The sequence below is a fragment of the Zophobas morio genome, unplaced genomic scaffold (assembly GCF_036711695.1).
Source record: "Zophobas morio isolate AGI-343-1 ecotype UQ-CSIRO unplaced genomic scaffold, CSIRO_AGI_Zmor_V1 ptg000028l, whole genome shotgun sequence".
NCBI lineage: Eukaryota > Metazoa > Arthropoda > Insecta > Coleoptera > Tenebrionidae > Zophobas > Zophobas morio.
The window spans coordinates 1,915,386-1,936,221 of NW_026972133.1; the positions used below are offsets into that span (position 1 = coordinate 1,915,386).

The following is a 20,836-nucleotide window of genomic DNA, read 5'->3' on the forward strand; positions in this document are numbered from 1 at the left end:
TTTTCGGTGTTTGAATTTTCAAATTTTTTTCTTTTCGATTTTTTTTTTTCGAATTTTAGGTATTTCCATATTAGGATTTTCGAGTTTTCCATAACGAATTTTCAGTCCTTTTGCTCTTCGATTTTTCAGTTTTTCGATTTTTGGAAATTGAAAATTTCAATTTTCTTGTTGATTTTTTGAGGTCTCGAGTCTTCGATTTTTCGATAATTCCAATCATCAATCTTATTACTTTTCGATTTCTCGATTTTTTGATTTTCGAAATTTCCACATCTCCATTCTCCAGTCGTTAGATTTTTCACTTCTTCGAGTCTCCAAATTTTCGATTTTTCGATATTCTAATTTTTCTCATTTTTGAATCTTCGTTTATTTTACATACAGATACAGAGGTTATAACAAAACAAAATTGGCACACCCTGTATATACTTAATAACAATTAATAATTTTCGATTTCTAGTTTTGTTTTTTGATTTCTTAGTTTTTCGGTTTTCAACATGTAAAAAAACGAAAAACTGTCGAAATAACCTTCAACCAATTTTTTTCAGTAACATTCTTAATCCGTCCATGTTCTAAACAACTCTTGCAAATTTCTAGTATTCTCTAAAACGCCAAGATAGTTTTGTGATTTTGGTAATTCGGTACACCATTAGCCTGACGAATTTTTCCAGACTGCAAACAATTTACCAAACATTTACATTACATGTGTGCATCAAACACATAATTACGGACTATACTCATTAGATAACTTTGTTAATTAATCCCAAACTTCCCTTGTGGACCCGGTTTCGCGTGAATTCTGATAATCCATCAAACTCCATACAGTAATGAAGGAATAAAGTTCACCTAGAGTCGATAATTTGTTATTCCGTGTCGTCCAAAGCACTTATCAGTTCCGTCACGTGTACCTCGCGCTTATCTACACATCAGCCGATACTTACTTAGTTCCTTGATAATTAAAATTATTAAAACTCGCACTTGTCAACAAGGTGCGTCCTATTCATAATTCAGTTATCACATTTCTGGAAAACCCGCACGATAAAAATAAAACAATTACTAAAAGCAGAATATTTCGTCGTGACCACGTAGGACCAAACCGAATTTATAACCTCTCTATTTTTATCCCCCCTTCAATTACCATTTAATACCTATTCACTTATTTATCTCCGTCGTTTGAACAAAAAACAACAAGTGACGTAATTATCGAAAATAGTTATTATGCAACACAATCCCTCCCACCCACCTTTCACGACCGCCCTAGCCCCAAACCCGATTAATTATAATTACCTGCGTCAAAATCATTCCACTTTTCGCCGGAAGTGACCCCAATCCGTTATTATACACGCATGTATTTTAAATCATAGCCCAGTTTCAATTGTTTCAATCGAACTTTAAACAAATTTCGACCTTGAGTCCGGCGAGTTAACAAGCGAAACTGGTCCACAAGATCGCAGATATCATCTGAAGGTGATAATGGATTTGTGGTCGATGGTAAGTTCGGGGCTAATTTGTCGGTTTAGGGCCTCCGAATGGCTCCTCGTTACATGATTTACGAGCGAGCAATTGCCCGAATTAAGTGATCAATGTTTCAAATAAAAGCGGAGAGTGTGGGGGCGGTCACGCTACGGTCGGTATTATTATTATCGAGTGGGAGTGGGATTTTTTGTCGAAGAGTGTGTTTTTAGGAAGTTTTGCCGAAATTTGACCTCATCGCGTAATTATTGTTAATATAATAAAAACGTCTCGTCATCTACTATTTATTGCCTAGCTATTGTTTAACTGTTTGTTGTAAAAATTACGGTTGGAGCGGCTTATTTGTAGCACGCCAAGGTTGGCGGCACAATTTTCCACAACAGGACAAAATTATGGGAATGAGGAGTTACAATGGAACTATGGTGGAATTGTATTGTGTTTTAGTGGAGAGCTGCGTCGTTATTGATCCCAGCTAATGTATGTTGTTTCGAAAGTGATTTGTGTAAATGGTTGCGCTGCTGCCGTTTGCGGGTATACAACGTCTTGCTCGTTACGCGAGCTCAAAAAAACTCATTAATTAAATAAATTGAAGTCGAGAGGATTTTACGAGGAAGGTTTTAATTATGCTCTTTGTGGTTAATTTGAGGAAATCCAAGTCGGCTACAAGGTTATGGTTGAGCCGTTGCAAATTTCTAGGAATTTTAACTGATTAGTTTGGTTAAAAACACTTTTTTTGTGTATATTTCACGCTTGCTTGGTTTCAGCACTTTTACCCAATGTTGGAATGGAATAATTTGTCAAGTTCACGTAGACTGCTTTCGTTCCAAAAATCCAAATAAAACACCACGATTTTTTTTTAATTTCTGTTGTTTCTGGTACGTAATTTGAAATTGTCGGTCTGGTGTTTCCGTCAGACTGTCTGTCGTGGATGTGTGTTGGCCATTTTATTAGATAGGTCATACTATATTAAATTCTAACAAAATGTTTTTTGTTCATCCCTACAAGAATTTGATGACGTCATCCCAAAATTTTGCTAAGTAAATCCTATTTAAAGTTATATAAATAAAGTATTTTGTGATTTCAAAATTAAAGAAAAATATGGATAAATTGACAAATCGGAAAATCAAAAAATTGACAAATAGAAATATTAAAAACCGAAAAATCGAGAAACCAAAATATTGAGGAATAGAAAAATGTAAAATTTGAAAACTTGAAAAATTATAATATCCAAAAATTGAAAAATCTAAAAGTCGAAAATTGAGAAATTCGAATAGGCGAAAATCGAGAAGTTAAAAATTGAAAATTGAATAATTTAAAATTGAAAAAATCGATGAACCGAAGAACTGAAAAATCTAAAATCGAGAAGTCGAAAGATAGAGAAACCGAAACGTCAAGAAATTGGAAAATCGAAAATTTAAAAATTCGAAAAATTAAAAAACAAACATAGAACTGAAAAATCGACTAATCGAGTAATTGAAAATCCTAAAAATTGAAAAACCAACAACTGAAATCCGAAAATTCGAAATCGAAACATCGAAAAAGTCAAAAATTAAAATATTGAAAAATTGAAAAATCCGAAAATTGAAGTGTTATCAAAATTGAAATTTTGAAAAACTAAGAAGTCGAAAAATTTGAAACATCGAACAGCGGGGATGGCAAGAAATTGAAACATTAAATTATCTTAAAAAATATGTCAAATTTGGAAAAAAGTCGAAAAACTGATAAATCAAAAAGTTTAAAAACCGAAAAATAGGAAAATCGAGATCTCGAAACAGAAAATCGGAAATTCGAGAAATCGAGAATTCGAAAAATCAAAAATTTTTATGATTAAAAAATAAAATATTGAAAATTGGAAAGTCGAAAAATCGAGAAATGGGAAAATCAAAGAATCGATTAAGCGGAAATTGAAAAATCAAAAAATTTAGAACTTGAAGAACTAAAAATCGAAAGGTCGAGAAATCGGAAACTTGAAATTTGAAAAATGAAAATTTCGAAAAAATCGAAGATCTGAAAAGTCGAAAAATCGTAAATCCGGGAAATCGAAACATCAAAAGATCAAAAAGTAAAAATTGAAAATTGAAAAATTTTAAGTTAAAAAAAACGAAAAATTGAATAACTGAAAATTCTAAAATCGAGAAGTCGAAAAATCAAAAATTTCAAAAATGGAAAAATTAAATATTGAAAAGTCGAAAATTCCCAAAACTGAAACATCAAAAACTGACAAATGGAGAATTTAACAAATCGAAACATTGGAAAGTCAGGAAATTGATTAATCGTGAAATTGAGAAACTGAAACATCGGAAAATTGAGAAATTGAAAAATTGAAAAATACGAAAATTGAAGAGTTACCAAAATTGAAATTTTGAAAAACTAAGAATTCGAAAACTTGAAAAATCGAAAAATCTAAAAATCGATAACTCGAAAAATTTTAAATATCGAACAACGGGGATGGCAAGAAATCGAAACATTAAAAAATCGTAAAACCAAAGTCTGAAATATCGAAAAATGTGAAATGTAGAAAAAAATCGAAAAATTGAAAAATCAAAAATTTAAAAATCTGAAATATTGAAAAACGGAGAAATCGAAAATCCAGAATTTAAAAAAATGTAAATATGAAAAATCGAAGCACCGAAACATTGGAAAATCGAAAATTCAAAAATTCGAAAAATTAAAAACAGAAACATCGAAGTGATAAAGGAGTATTCTAAAAATGAAAAATTTTGAAGATTAAAAATTAATATATCGAAGAATTGGAAAATTGGAAAATCGAGAAATGGGAAAATCAAAAAAATCGATTAATCGGAAATTGAAAAATCGAAAAATTTATAAATTGTTAAAACTAAAAAATGAAAAGGTCGAGAAATCGATAACTTGAAATTCGAAAAATTGAAAAATTAAAATTTCGAAAACATCGAAGATCCGAAAAATCGTAAATCCGAGAAATCGAAACATAAAAAAATCGAAAAATTGAAAAACTGAAAATTCTAAAACCGAAAAGTTGAAAAAACAAACAATCGAAACTGAAAATTTCAAAAGTCTAGAATTCGAAAAATCAAAAATTCAAAAATGGAAAAATTAAAATATCGAAAACTCGAAAATTTCCAAAACTGGATCACCAAAAAACTGAGAAATCGAAAATTTAAAAAATCGAAACACGCAAAAGTCGAGAAATCGAAAATTTGAAGATCGAAAAATTGAAAAATCGTAAGACTGAAACATTGGAAAATTGAGAAATCGGAAATTTGAAGAATCGAAGAAATGGAAAATCGAAAAATTGAAAAACCCAATAGTTGAAATCCAAAAAGTCGAAATTGAAACATCGAAAAAGTCAAAAATTAAAATATAGAAAAATTGAAAAATCCGAAAATTGAGAGTTATCAAAATTGAAATTTTGAAAAACTAAGATATCGAAAACTTGAAAATCACCAAGTCGAAAAATTTTTGAACATCCAACAACGGGAATGGCAAGAAATTGAAACATTAAAAAATCTTTAAAAAAATGTGAAATTTAGAAAAAAAAATGGAAAAACTGAAAAATCAAAAAGTTTGAAAACCGAAAAATTGAAAAATCGAGATCTCGAAACATCAGAAAATCGGAAAATCGAAAATCCAAAATTAAAAAAAAATGTAAAAATTGAAAAATCGAATAATGTAAAAATCGAGAAATTGAAAAATCAAAAATTTTAATGATTAAAAAATATAACATTGAAAATTGGAAAGTCGAAAAATCGAGAAATGGGAAAATCAAAGAATCGATTAATCGGAAATTGAAAAATCAAAAAATTTAAAATTTCGAAAAAATCGAAGATCTGAAAAGTCGAAAAATCGTAGATCCCAGAAATCGTAACATCAAAAGATCAAAAAGTAAAAATTGAAAATTGAAAAATTTCAAGTTAAAAAAAATCGAAAAATTGAATAACTGAAAATTCTAAAATCGAGAAGTCGAAAAATCAAAAATTTCAAAAATGGAAAAATTAAATATTGAAAAGTGGAAAATTCCCAAAACTGAAACATCAATAACTGACAAATGGAGAATTTAACAAATCGAAACACTGGAAAGTCAGGAAATTGATTAATCGTGAAATTGAGAAACTGAAACTTCGGAAAATTGAGAAATTGAAAAACGAAAAAATCGAGATATCGAAAATTTGAAGATTCGAAAAATTGAAAAATCGTAAAATTGGGAAATCAAACAATTTTAAAATCGAAGGATTGAAAAATTGAAAGATGGGGAAATTGAAGAGTTACCAAAATTGAAATTTTGAAAAACTAAGAATTCGAAAACTTGAAACATCAGAAAATCGAAAAATAGAAAAGTCGACAAATGAAAAACCGAGAAATCGAAAATCCAAAATTTAAAAAAATGTAAATATGAAAAATCGGAACACCGAAAAATTGGAAAATCGAAAATTCAAAAATTCGAAAAATTGAAAAACAGAAACATCGAAGTGAAAAAACGAGTATTCTAAAAATCAACAATTTTAAAGATTAAAAATTAGTATATCGAAGAATTGGAAAATCAAAAAATTGATTAATCGGAAATTGAAAAATCGAAAAATTTATAAATTGTAAAAACTAAATAATGAAAAGGTCGAGAAATCGATAACTTGAAATTTGAAAAATTAAAAAATTAAAATTTCGAAAAAATCGAAGATCGGAAAAATCGTAAATCCGAGGAATCGAAACATCAAAAAATCGAAAAATTGAAAATTGAAAACTTTTAAGTTAAAAAAAAAATCAAAAAATTGAAAAACTGGAAATATCGGTTTTAGAATTTTCAGTTTTTCAATTTTTCAAGTTGAAAAAACGAACTATCGAAACTGAAAAATTCAAAAATCTAGAATTCGAAAAATCAAAAATTCAAAAATGGAAAAATTAAAATATCGAAAAGTCGAAAATTCCCAAAATTGGATCATCAAAAAACTGTGAAATCAAAAATTTAAAAAATCGAAACACGGAAAAGTCGGGAAATCAAGAAATCGAAAATTTGAAGAATCGAGGAATTGGAAAATCGAAAAATTGGAACATCGGATTAATCGATGAATTGAGAAATTGGAAAATCAAAAAATTTTAACATCGAAAGATTGAAAAACCCAAAAATTGAAATGCGAAAAGTCGAAATTAAAACATTGAAAAAGTCAAAATTTAAGATTTTGAAAAATTTAAAAATGCGAAAATTGAAGAGTTATCAAAATTGAAATTTTGAAAAACTAAAAATTCGAAAACTTGAAAAATCTGAAATATCGAAAAATGTGAAATTTAGAAAAAAATCAAAAACTAAAAAATCGGGAAATCGGAAAATCTAAAAATTGAAAAATGACAAATATCGAAATATGTATTGAAAAATCGAGATCTCAAAACATCAGAAAATCGAAAAATAGAGAAGTCGACAAATCGAAAAACCGAGAAATCGAAAATCCAAAATTAAAAAAATGCAAAATTGAAAAATCTAAAATCGAGAAGTCAAAACATCGAGAAATCGAAAAATCAAAAATTTTAAAGATTTAAAATTAAAAATTAAGATATCGAATAACTGGAAAGTTGGAAAATCGGGAAATGAAAAAATCAAAAATTCGAAGTCGGGAGAAAAATTGAAAAATCTAGAGATCTAGTCATCAGAAAATCGAAGAATGAAGACTAAAATTTAAAATCGAAAAATTGAAAAATCGGAACATAGAAAAATTGGAAAATCCAAGATCAGAAAAGTCGAAAAATTGAGAAATCTAAATAAGCCAAAATCGAAAAGTTAAAAATTGAAAATTGAAAAATTTTAAATGAAAAAAAAAATAAAAAAATTGAAAAACTGAAAATTCAAAATTCGAGAATTCGAAAAATCAAAAATTTCAAAAATTGAAAAATTCAAATAGCGAAAAGTCGAAAATTCCCAAAACTGAAACATGAAAAACTGAGAAATCGAGAATTTAAAAAATCGAAACACTGGAAAGTCGGGAAAGCGATTGATCGTGAAATTGAGAAAATGAAACATCGGAAAATTGAGAAACCGAAAAACGAAAAAAAATCGAGAGAAATCTAAAAATAAAAAATTTTAAAGACTAAAAATTAAAATATCGAATAACTGGAAAGTTGGAAAATCGAGAAATGGAAAAAATAAAAAAATCCAAAAGTCGGGAAATTGAAAAATCGAGAGATCTAATCATCAGAAAATCGAAAAATTAAGACTCAAATTTAAAAAACCGAAAAGTTGAAAAATCGAAACATCGAAAAATTGGAGAATTAATGATTCGAAAAGTCGAAAAATTGAGAAATCTAAATCGCCAAAATAGAAAAGTTAAAAATTGAAAATTGAAAAATTTTAAATTAAAAAAAATCGAAAAACTGAAACATCAAAATTTGAAAAATTCAAATATCGAAAAGTCGAAAATTCCCAAAACTGAAACATGAATAAACTGAGAAATCGAGAATTTAAAAAATCGAAAAACGAAAAAAATCGAAAAATTGGAAAATTGAAGATCCGAAAAGTCGAAAAATTGAGAAATCTAAAGAGGCCAAAATCAAAAAGATAAAATCGAAAAATTGAAAAAGTAAAAAATAAAAAATTTAAAAATCCGAAAAATTGAAAAATTGACAATTTTAAGAAGTGAAAAATTTTAAATATCGAAATATTGAAAAATCGAGATCTCAAAACATCAGATAATCAATAAATAGAAAAGTCGACAAATGGAAAACCGAGAAATCGAAAATGCAAAACAGAAAAAAGATGTAAAATAGAAAATTCTAAAATCTAAAATAGAAAAATCGAACTGAAAACTCAAGAAATCGAAAAACCCAAAATTTTGAAGATTAAAAATTAAAATATCGAATTGGAACGTTGGAAAATCGAGAAATGGAAAAATAAAAAAATCGAAAAGTCGGGAAATTGAAAAATCGAAAATTTGAAAAAGTCATACATTATAATTTCGAAAAATTGAAAAATCCTAACATCGAAAAATTGGAAAATCGAAGATCCGAAAAATTGGGAAATCTGAATAGGCCAAAATGGAAAAGTTAAAAATTGAATTTTGAAAAATTTTAAATTAAAGAAAATAAAAAAAAATTGAAAAACTGAAAATTCAAAATTCGAGAATTCGAAAAATCAAAAATTTAAAAAATTGAAAAATTCAAATATCGAAAAGTCGCAAATTCCCAAAACTGAAACATGAAAAATCTGAGAAATCGAGAATTTAATAAAATCGAAACACTGGAAAGTTGGGAAATCGATCGATCGCGAAATTGAGAAAATGAAACATCGGAAAATTGAGAAATCGAAAAATAAAAAAATTTAAAGACTAAAAATTAAAATATCAAATAACTGGAAAGTTGGAAAATCGAGAAATGAAAACCTGAATGCCCAAATTAGAAACAACACGGATTCATAAACCACAAATGGAGGAGTACTTTATTTTATAAAATTTAAATAAATCTACTATTATAAAATTTAAAGATGACGTCTTGATGTGGATGAGCAGACAAATTTTGGTTAGCGTTATACCATCTATTATTATTATTCCTAACTTCCGTACAAAATTTGTCAGCAATCGATCCAGTAGTTTCGAAGATTATCTGTCTAATAAAAATCCGGACAATTAATCCGAAACGAGATTATATAGCGGCAGATAAATCGACAAAGAGTAACAAAAAATTGCAACACCTCAAAATAAAGTAAACATGCAATTTTGAAACAGTTTGACCCACTTTATCGATACCATAGGTACGAACACGCTCCGAAAAACAATACCAAAATCGCACCAATTCCGGACATAATCGCTGCAACATGACCCAGTAGCATCACAATGCAGTACGGATATTTCACAACGTGCTTCAGATAAGCAGCCCGAAATCCACATTGTTATATGCATTTCCTCGTCATCTCTCACATGACTAACACCGCAAACCTAATAGTGTTGTTTTCGCGATACCGAACTAATGCAAGCTTGACGTCACCGTTTCATTGTACATTTAAACTCCGATCAACTGGTTGTTAATTCACCATGACCTCGAACAATTTAACGTCAATTAAAATAAAAACCTGAATATTGCGACATAACAAATACAAACAAGAATTATTTCAGGTTGAAGATCTCCTTAAAATCAAACCTATTGACCGCATCCGCCTCGACAACATCAGTCGTTTCCTCACCGTGGACAACTCCGACCAAGAAGACCCCGACTTCGAGACACCCAGATCGAGTATTTTGCAAAACGGCTTCCACCACCAGTCGGCTTTGGACAAAAGGGCCAACGGAGGTCCTTTAAAGCTGCCGCTTTTGAACGGTTTATCTTCCTCTTCGCTTTTCGATATTTTCGAGCTGTTGTCGGCGTACTCGCCGCGACCCATCCTCGAGGAGACCTTCGACTTCACCAGGAAAGGCGAGCCGGCGATCCGGCTGGCGTCCTGGAACCTGCACGAGTTCTCGGCGGAGAAAGCCAACAACCCGGGAGTCAAGGAAGTGGTGTGCAGGACGATTCTAGAAAACGGGTTAGTTTCGATTAAACTCGTTGAGTGTGTTTTGTTGGTATTAATTAGTCATTGGTTCTAGGATTTCTGTGCTGGCTGTCCAGGAAGTCCTGAGTGTGACGTCCCTGAAGTTGATCTGTGATGAACTCAACAAGCCCAAATTAAGACGTGTAAGCGAATGGAAAGACAAAAACCACAACTGGAATTTTTGTATGCTGGATGTAGAAGGGTCACAGTTAGGATTCATCTATGATTCTGATGGAGGTAGTAAATAAATAAATGAACGTGGGTTGTTTGATAGTCATTTTTTTCCAGCGATTGATATTGAATTGATATCGTTGACTCAAGGCCCCGACGAAACTAAAGACGACTGCGAAGTCCTAATAGCCGCATTTAAAATAGGAGAATTAAATTTGCAACTAGTTAACATGAAGCTGAACAAGTCGGCGAAGCTGGAGACATTACGCGACAAAATTAAAGATCTAGTGTCAGAGGAAGACATGTTGGTTTTGTTTGTAGATTTTTCCGCTTTTTCCACCGTTACAGGTAAATTAGCAAATATTAGTTTATTGATAACATATTTACATAATTATGGCGTCACAACTATTTATAACCTATAAACAACATTCACCTATTTTTGCAATATGTATTTAAATTATATAATTTTTTTTTTCAGATGACTGGTTGAAGTTGGGAGGTCTCCAACCAGTGTTCCCATCATCCATGAACACGAGCTACCTGAGTTCAAAAATGGGACTAAGTCCACAACACATATCAAATATTTTATGCAATTCCAAGGTGCAGGGACAAATTACGGGTATTAACGGGGTGATTCGCCAGGGTGTTACGCACCTGGCCATCCCCAATGGGTGGAACTGGGGCGGGCCCACATCGCCGTACTGCCCGGTCTGGGCAGAGTTCTTCTTGAATTCCATTATGGGCACAGCGTTGTGATATTACGTCATGTTATATTTAATTTTATTTATTTTCGACTGGATATACTTCACGTAATTTACAAAATATGGCTGTGTGTCACCGGCGGGATGTTTTGTGATACGGTTTTATTTTTAAAGTACAGAGTCAACGTAATGCTGCGAGGACGCGCGTTTGTAAAAGGCTTTAATTTAATAAACGTTATTTTATTAGACGAAGACTTTAATTGACCCCTTTTTCGTAACGATTGTTACGCCATTGGTGAAAACCGAACTGAGTTTCGTCACACTTTATGCAAAAAAAGCGCTCAAATGCAGCTATAGACTCATTGTTATGAAAGGGCTTAGTCTAGTTATAGCCAAAATAGCGTGAAAACTGGTCAGATTTAACAAAAAGTGCAAATATAACCTCACTTTCCGGCTGCTTTGAATTATTAAAGAGGAAGTTGGAGAATCACGAAGTGCGTGCCTCGAGAGCACGATTGAATAATTAAAGTCGTTTGATGGGGTAGAACGCGTTGCGTGCGTTTTCACGCACGTTTAATTCTCGCCGGTACGCCTCTGGTATCTGGTGACTTTGGCGCCGCGGTTGGCAGCGCGCTGACGTAGCGCTGTCAATCGATGCGACACGGTGACAGCTGTCAGTGTCAGTTTGAATCGTCAGGCATCCAGCGACAGTGCGAATTACCATCGAAATGGTAGGTTTTCGCCGAAAAACAAAAGCCAATCACTGATCAATTGTCTTGCAGTCGTTTTCGGAGAAGATCGCGACATTGATGGCCCGTCCAGGCCAGGACCCGGTTTCCAAAGACGACGTCCCATGGTGGATGAAGTACCTGGGAAGAGGAGTAGGAACTGTGGGCAGTTTCAGTAAGCGTTAAGTGCGAAATTGGCCGAAATTGATAATGATGGAATTGTCGTTTTAGTTGCGATTTTATTGGGTGTCTGGAACTGTGTTGCTATTTTGGTTGGCAGCGCGACTGCCTTGATCGCGGGCATGTGGCAGATCCTGGCAGCCTTCGGGGTGCTGTGCTGCGAGGCCCCCTGCTGTTGCATGTTCGTGGACCACGTGCAGAGGCTGAGCGAGTGGGTGGACAAACGGCCTTATTGGAACAGGGCTCTGGGATATGTGATGTACGGTGTTATCTTATCTGGGGTGTTTTGCATTGTTATCGCTTTGTTTGTAGAATATCTATTCCGCCGATTATTTTGAGTCCGGGCTTGGCGACGATTTTCGGCAGCGGTCTAATTTTCACCACTGGGGTGATCTATGGGATGATGGCGTTGGGGCGGAAGTGAGTATTTTCTCTGGAGTCATTAGTAACTGGTGTGATCAAGATAAATTCCAGAAAAATCCTACTCTTTCACTAATTTTTTTTATCTAAAACGCTTCATCTGTCAGATTGATAAATTGCTTTTTTGTGGAGATCATTTGGCGGTTCAGTTATAGTATTGAATATTCAGGCAATTTGACACATTTTACTTTAATTTTTATTGCGTTATTAATCCAACTTCAGGGTAATTATCATTTAATTAATTTTGTTTTAATGTTAAATTATTTCACTCTTATCACTTAATGTTATGGTTCTCCAAACATGTGGTTATTATGTGGTGAGGGACAGTCGTGTGGGGCATTTTTTTTTAAATAGAACTCTGTTACGCCACGCTATTATAAGCGACCTTAAAACATAAATATAAACAGTTGTAAAAACAAACTTTTAAACAAACATCAGCCAAGCTGTTAAGATTGTGATTACATTGATAACAGCGGTAATAGAAAATTAACTTTTGCTTTTAAAGTTTATAGTCGAAATTTGAGTTACAACCTTTGGATACAGAGGTTTTTAAAACAAGTAGAATTGGTTTTAAAACCCTGTAGATTAAAAAATATATATATTTTTGACTGCAATACCACGCGATCACGTTTTCTCGACGTTTCATGGCTCCTAGAATCTGAAAAATTAGATCTCCCGTTTTCATCTTTAATATCTGAATTTAAAAAAAATCTAAATTATTCGAAAAAAAAAATTGATTAAATTATTCCGTTCCGTTTAACGTTTACTGGAACCTCTAGAAATTTTAAGTATTTAAATTTCTAAACGTTTTAAGCTAATGGGTTTCAATTGAAAAAGTTAACCAGTTGGCGTTGTTTTTTTGATACAAGAAAACGTAGAAAAACCGCACGTCTTTTATTAATCCACACTGTCGTGTGTAATTGACATTAGACGGAGCTGTTTAAAAAGCCTTAACTTTGGTATTAAAAAAAAAGTGATCGATTCAATTTTAGGTTTGTTGTACCCGTATTTTTCATTGTTTTATGATTGAAGCAAATTTTGGGGTTGGCAATTCTGAATTATTGGTAGCAATGTTAGGATGTCAGTTCACAGTTATAAATTTTTACATGAGCGCGTCTAAAAACCACTGAATTAGTGCTCAAATTTGAATTTGACATCAGGTGTGCCATCATAAAATTTTAAATATGTTGCCAACCTGACAAGAAAAAACAAACATTAATAGTCACTCGGTGTTAAACACCCATGCAATAGATTGGAAAATTTCTAGTAGGCTATGAAAATCAAATTTAGATATATGTATTTAAAATAATGATGTTGGCATTGCAGATATTTGACAGTTATTTGACCGTAACTGTCAGACTGTGGATTTTTTTCAATCATCATATGTAGCACTTGCAAAATAAGACTGAATTTTTGCGTATGACATATCCCCTAAGAAAACAAGGGCCTGGTGGGCGGGGCCAGTACTTGCTAAGATAAGACTGATTTCAGCAAATGATATACCTTCTAAAAAATAAAGGGCGGGTGGGCAGGGCTAGTAATTGTAAAGTACGACTGATTTTAGCAGATGATATATCTTCGAAGAAAATCGAGGGCGGGTGGGCGGGGCTTGTACTTGCTAATAATTTTAGTGTATGGTACCCAAAGAACTACTAAACTTTAGACTTTGACATATTTTTCTATCTCTAATAATTGATCGCGCTTAGTGATTCATCCTATATAAAAAAATATACATACCGAATCATTAAGCGCGCTGTCCTCGATATCTTATTAATTATTAGCGATTGAAAAAATGTTAAAGACTGTAGTCCAGTTTTCTGATCTTTCGTCTCCATTACTGTACGCTGTATAATTTGCCATTAAACTTGTTTTTTTTCCATGTCGTTACCTTTAAGATATAATATAATGGGAAAAAATTCTCTAGTAGGGCATAAAATTTATTTTTAAAATAATCATGTTGGCATTGCAGGTATTTGACAGTTATTTGACCGTAACTGTCAGACTGAGCAAGAAACTCGTTGATGTTACCAACATAATTATTTTAAAACTTAAATGTCATAGCTTACTGTTGGATTTTTTCGATGTATTAAAATGTTTAGTATCTATTATTTCATTTCTAATTTTATTTAAATTTTAACAACTTCCAAACTTAAAATTACTTTCTACCATTAGTTTCACAGTTTCGTCAAGTTTTTTTTTTATTATTAAAACACACTGTTGTGAATAATTGACATTTGACAGGATTTTTAAAAAACGTTAATTTAATTATTAAAAAAAAAATCCGCGTTTTCAACTACCATCTTTTAAATTTTAAGTTTATTGTAGACTTTACAATGTTTACGAAAAATCAAGGTCAACTCGATGACTTCTTCTACTAGGTGACTATTAATGATTGAACAGATTTTTGAGTTGGCAATTCCGAATTATTGACAGCAATGATTGCATGTCGGTTCAGATTTATAAATGTTGACATGAAAGCGCCTAAAAACCCGTGAGAAAATGGCAACTATTGAATTGGTGCCCAAATTTGGATGTGACATCGGGTATGCCATCATAAAATTTTAAATATGTTGCCAACTTGACAAAAAAATTACAAACATTAATAGCCACTCAGTGTTAAACATCCATACAATAGATTGGAAAAAAATCTGTAGTAGGCCGTGAAATTTATTTTTAAAATAATGATGTTGACATTGCAGATGTTTGACAGTTATTTGACCGTAACTGTCAAACTGTGGATTTTTTTCCATCAACATATGTATGTAGTATGTACAGAGTCATCAAAATTGATTGAGAGAGTTGGTAAACCTGAACTTGAATAATTTGGTTTATTAAGTTGTATAAAAATATTAGCTGTCAGATTTGAAGTTTCAAGTTTCAAATTTCAAAACTCAGTGGCGTCTTTTTTCGATTTTTTTTTTGTAAAAATATTAGTTGTCAGATTTGAAGTTTCGAATTTTTGTCACGCCACTGAATTCATTGCCATATAACCTTAAACAAATCTGTCATAAGGTTGACAAACTTCACGACAAAAACAGGGGGTACCAACTCTCTCAATCAATTTTGATGACCCTGTACTTGCTAAGATAAGACTGATTTTTGGTGAATGACATATTCTCTAAGAAAATAAAGGGCGGGTGGGCGTGGGTAGTATTTGCTAAGATAAGACTGATTTTAACAAATGATATATCTTCTAAGACAATAGAGGGTGGGTGGGCGGTGCTAGTACTTGTAAAGTAAGACTCTTATTATTTTTAAATTATACTTAAAATTTTGCTATTAAGACACGATTACAATCTACGGATTTAGTAAAATATTTAATACCTATTCATTTCATTTCTAAGTTTATTTAAATTTTAACAACTGTCAAACTTAAAATTACTACACTTTCTACCATAAGTTTCACAGTTTCGCCAAATTTTAGACGTTTTGAAGATGTTTTCTTGCATAAGAATTTTTAAAACACATGTATTTTATTAACTCACACTGTCGTTGTGAATAATTGACATTTGACAGAATTTTTAAAAAACGTTAATTTAGTTACTTAAAAAAAAGTGAGGTTACGGTGCGCCAATCCGCGTTGTCAACTGCCATCTTTTAAATTCCAGTTTTATTATAGAGGTACTTTACAATGTTTACGAAAAATCAGGTCCAACTCGATGACTTCTACCAGGTGACTATTAATGACTGAACAAATTTTTGGGTTGGCAATTTTGAATTATTGGCAGCAATGTTAGCATGTCAGTTCACAGTTATAAATTTTTACGTGAGCGCATCTAAACACCAATGGGAAGAAGGCAGCTACTGAATTTGATTTTTAAAATCGGGTATGTCATCATAAAATTTTAAATAATCTTGCCAACCTGTCAAAAAAATACAAACATTAATAGCCATTTGGTGTTAAACGTCCAATTGGAAAAAATCTCTAGTAGGCCGTGAAATTTATTTTTAAAATAATGATGTTGGCATTGCAGATGTTTGACAGTTATTTGACCGTAACTGTCAGACTGTGGATTTTTTTCTATCATCGTATGTAGTATGTACTTGCTAAGATAAGACTAATTTTTAGCGAATAACATATCTGCTAAGAAAATAGAGGGCGGGTGGGCGGGGCTAGTACTCTATCATGTCCCACTAGTGGACGTTTTTGGATCACATGTGTTAAAACACGATATCAATCCACGGATTTATTAAAATATTTAGTATCAATTCATTTCACTTCTAATTTTATTTAAATTTTTGATAAATTCCAAACTTAAAATTATTACACTTTCGATCATAAGACTCATGGTTTCTCCAAGTTTTAGACTTTTTGAAGGTGCCTTCTTTTTTGAGAATTCTTAAAAAACATGTTTTTTTATGAACAATCGACATTTGACAGAATTTTTAAAGAACGTTAATTTAGCTACAGTTTCGGCCACAAAATCTTGGGCAGTTCTTTCATTCCAGTGACATAAGCTCTAAAACAGGCTTTACGTACTTATAACCTCAAATTTGCCATGTTTGTCATTTTGACGTAGACTGGAGTGTGGAGGATGACGTATGTCAAAATTTATTTTTTAAGACTGTCAATCATTATGACAATAAAGCATAGACTACGTCGTGTTTTTTTTTTTTTTTAAATGACAGAAAAATACTGCCCAAGATTTTCTGGCTGAAACTGTACAAAAAAAGAGTGAGGTTATATTGCGCAAATCCGCGTTGTCAACTGCCATCTTTTAAATTTTAGGTTTATTATAGACATACTTTACAATGTTTACGAAAAATCAAAGCCAACTCGAAGACTTTTTCTTTTAAACGCCCAATATAATATAATGGGAAAAATTCTCTATTAGACTATACTGTCCCCATACAGTAGATTGGAAAAAAATCTCTAGTAGGCCGTGAAATTTATATTTAAAATAATGATGTTGGCATTGCAGATATTTGACAGTTATTTCACCGTAACTGTTAGACGGCACAAGGAAGTCGTTGGTGTTACCAACATAATTTATTTTAAAAATAATTTTCATAGCCTAGTGGAGTTTTTCCAAACATGTGTTAAACTATGACAGCAGTCCACGGATTTATTAAAATATTTAAAACCTATTCATTTTATTTCTACTTTTATTTAAGTTTTTGACAGATTGAGTGAGGTTACGGTGCGTCAATCCAAGTTGTCAACTGCTATCTTTTAAATTTTAGGTTGATTATAAACGTACTTTACAATGTTTACGAAAAATCAGAGCCAACTCGAAGACTTTTTCTTTGAAACACCCAATATAATATAATGAGAAAAATTCTCTATTACGCCATGAAATTTAGTTTTAAAGTAATCATGTTGGCATTACAGGTATTTGACAGTTATTTGACCGTAACTGTCAGAGATTCCTTCTTTTTAGAGAATTTTTAAACACATATTTTATTAAAATTTGTAGAAGGCCATGAAATTTATTTTTAAAATAATGTTGGCACTGCAGGCATTTGACAGTTATTTGATCGTAACTGTCAAAGCGAAGAAGGAACTCCTTGGTGTTGCCAACATAATTATTTTAAAAATAATTTTCATGGCCTACTAGTGAATTTGTTTTCGTTCATATGGTACTAATATGCACGAAAATTATTAGGTGTATTATTGTTAAAGATTACTTAAAATTTTGCTATTAAAACGCGATTACAATTCACGGATTTGTTAAAATATTTAGTATTCATTTCATTTTTAATTTTATTTAAATTTTTGACAACTTCCAAACTTAAAATTACTACAATTTCTACAATAGGTTGCACAATTTCTCCAAATTTTTGACATTTTGAAGATGTTTCTTTTTTGAGAATTATTAAAACGCACGTGTTTTATTAATTCAGACTGTTGTGTATAATTGACATTTGACAGAGTTCTTAAAAAGTGTTAATTTTGTTATTAGACAAAACGTTAGTGTAGATTGTGCCAATCCGCGTTGTCAGTTGTCATCGATTAAATTTTAGGTTTGTCATAGACATACTTTACTGTGTTTAGAAAAAATCTATAGTAGGCCATGAAATTTATTTTTTAAATAATGTTGTTCGCACAACAGGCATTTGACAGTTATTTGATCGTAACTGTCAGAGCGAAGAAGGAACTCTTTGGTGTTGCCAACATAATTATTTTAAAAATAATTTTCAAGACCTACTAGTGGATTTGTTTTCGTTCATATGGTACTAAAATACACGAAAATTATTAGGTGTACTATTTTTAAAGATTACTTAAATTTTTGCTATTAAAACACGATTACAATCCACGGATTTGGTAAAATATGTATTTAGTATTCGTTTCATTTCTAACTTTATTTAAATTTTTGACAACTTCCAAATTTAAAATTACTACAATTTCTACAATAGGTTGCGCAATTTCGTCAAATTTTTGACATTTTGAAGATGTTTCTTTTTTTGAGAATTTTTAAAACGCAGTTGTTTTATTACTTCAGTCTGTTGTGTATAAATGACATTTGACAGAGTTCTTAAAAAGTGTTAATTTTGTTATTAGACAAAATGTTACCTTAGATTGTGTCAATCCGCGTTGTCAGTTGTCATCGATTAAATTTTAGGTTTGTCGTAGACATACTTTACTATGTTTACAAAAAATCTATAGTAGGCCATGAAATTTATTTTTTAAATAATGTTGTTGGCACTGCAGAGATTTGACAGTTATTTGACCTTAACTATCCAAGTGAAGAAGAAACTCGTTGGTGTTGCCAACATAATTAATTTCAAAATAACTTTCATGGCCTACTAGTGGATTTGTTTTCGTTCATATGGTACTAAAATGCACGAATATTGTTAGGTGTATTATTTTTAAAGATTACTTAAAATTTTGCTATTAACGCACGATTACAATCCACGGATTTGTTAAAATATTTAGTATTCGTTTCATTTCTAATTTTATTTACATTTTTGACTACTTCCAAACTTAAAATTACTACAATTTCTACAATAGGTTTCACAATTTCTCCAAATTTTAGACTTTTTGAAAAATTTTAAAACGCACGTGTTTTGTTAATTCAGACTGTGGTATATAATTGACATTTGACAGAGTTGTTAAAAAGTGTTAATTTTGTTTACAAAAATCAACGCCCACTAGATGACTACTTCCATTAAACACCCAACACAATATGATGGGAAATAATCTCTAGGAGGCAATGAAATTTATTTTTAAAATAATGATGTGTAACTGCAGGCATTTGACAGTTATTTGATCGTAATTGTCAGAGCGAAGAAGGAACTCGTTGGTGTTGCCAACATAATTATTTTAAACATAATTTCCATGGCTTACTAGTGAATTTGTTTTCGTTCATATGGTACTATAAAATGCACGAAAATTACTAGGTGTATGATTTTTAAAGATTACTTATAATTTTGCTATTAAAACCCGATTACAATCCACGGCTTTATTAAAATATTTAGTATTCATTCCATTCCTAATTTTATTTAAATTTTTGACGACTTCCAAAGCAATTTATCGTAAGAGTAGCGATTTTCTGGATTTATTAGTTGTGTATTCAGTCACCATCATCATCATTGATTTGGTGTTGTTTTGTTGTTGGTTAACACGCGCTTTCATTCATTAAACTGTGTTCTCTAACCTAATATAACAGAGCCTCTAGACAGGACATGGCGGCGGCGGCTTCTCCACAGCTAGCGACCTCTCCCACTGGTCTCGGTGGGCAGAGTGACCACCACACTACTCTAATGGAAGACCCCGACGTGTGGCGTCCCACATAAGTGCCCTCGGTTACTAAAAATGTACATAACAAGGCAAACCGTAACATTTGACTGCTTGACTGTTTTATTAACATTCTGGTGCATGACGTTTATTTTCTTTTTTAGCAGTAAACACCTTGAGTTGCTCTCCAGGATTTGTGCATGCGTTATAACGTTTCAAAAGTGCCGCCCGAGCTCCGCCTCAGTGGCGCAGGGCGCCACTTTTGAATCTCAGTAGTTTTTTTGTCATTCCTAAACCAGATTTTGATTCAATTCTTGTGTCTAGGGCGTCTGCAGAGGAGATGCGCCAAACGGCCGCCGCAGATGCCGTCCCCGCCCCTGGTACAAACAGACCCAATTCCTTGCACTCAAATTTGGTTGCGAACGCTCAACCCATCAGTTTTACTGGACCTCCGCTGTACGACAGCAACGTTTGATTGGATTTTTCCGTTAGTTCTAAGTGTCTTCTCCAAAATTAAAACAACGTGAAACCATCGGTGTATGTATTTCGTATAAAATGTAACAGTTAAGATTGATACTTCGACTTATCGTCCTTATTAAAAAGGTATTTATTTTGTAAATCGTACACGAGATTATCGTTATTACTGTTAACTTCCACGCTAGTGTGCATATATCACATAGGAAATGTAAGTGTAATATAATTAGGTGAATCAACAACGTCAATTGATCGAGATTATGGATGCCTAATTGCAGCCTGTAGCTAAATTGTTATAACCCATTCCTACTGCCAGAACGGACGATTTTACCAAAAGACCTCCACTATGCTTTAGACGAAAATATGGCATTCTTATTTGTAGGTAGCTTCCACCAAGGTTTTGTGTAAGACTGTTTTTCATTATTTATATTGTATCGATTTTTTTATACACTGCGTAATCTATAAGGGTTTGGTCTAATTAATATTACTTTGCTCAATTTTTTATTCCGCGGTCGATTGGTTGGTGGGATAACGT

General features: G+C 31.9%; 2 protein-coding genes across 4 annotated transcripts in view; both read left to right on the forward strand.

Annotated features, from left to right (window-relative positions):
• The window catches only part of LOC135136988 (endonuclease/exonuclease/phosphatase family domain-containing protein 1-like), a 33,255-nt gene extending 22,186 nt beyond the window's left edge, over positions 1-11,069 (forward strand). Inside the window, exons 2-5 of the mRNA XM_064066510.1 lie at positions 9,537-9,943; positions 10,005-10,186; positions 10,238-10,468; positions 10,599-11,069. Coding sequence (XP_063922580.1) covers positions 9,537-9,943; positions 10,005-10,186; positions 10,238-10,468; positions 10,599-10,876 — 1,098 coding nt within the window. The 3' untranslated portion in view covers positions 10,877-11,069. The remainder of the gene's footprint in view (positions 1-9,536; positions 9,944-10,004; positions 10,187-10,237; positions 10,469-10,598) is intronic.
• A 373-nt stretch (positions 11,070-11,442) lies between these two features.
• Positions 11,443-20,451, forward strand: Fwe (flower). Of its 3 annotated transcripts, none has more exons than XM_064066404.1 (6): positions 11,443-11,552; positions 11,604-11,724; positions 11,781-11,988; positions 12,042-12,149; positions 19,760-19,907; positions 20,152-20,239. In XM_064066404.1, the coding sequence occupies exons 1-5, from the start codon at positions 11,550-11,552 to the stop codon at positions 19,884-19,886; spliced, it is 567 nt and encodes a 188-aa protein (XP_063922474.1). In that variant the 5' UTR covers positions 11,443-11,549; the 3' UTR covers positions 19,887-19,907; positions 20,152-20,239. The 3 variants fall into 3 exon arrangements, with proteins under 3 accessions (XP_063922474.1, XP_063922475.1, XP_063922473.1); XM_064066405.1 differs by having other exon boundaries at positions 19,769-19,907; XM_064066403.1 differs by lacking the exon at positions 19,760-19,907 and having other exon boundaries at positions 20,152-20,451.
• The last annotated feature ends 385 nt before the right edge of the window (positions 20,452-20,836 follow it).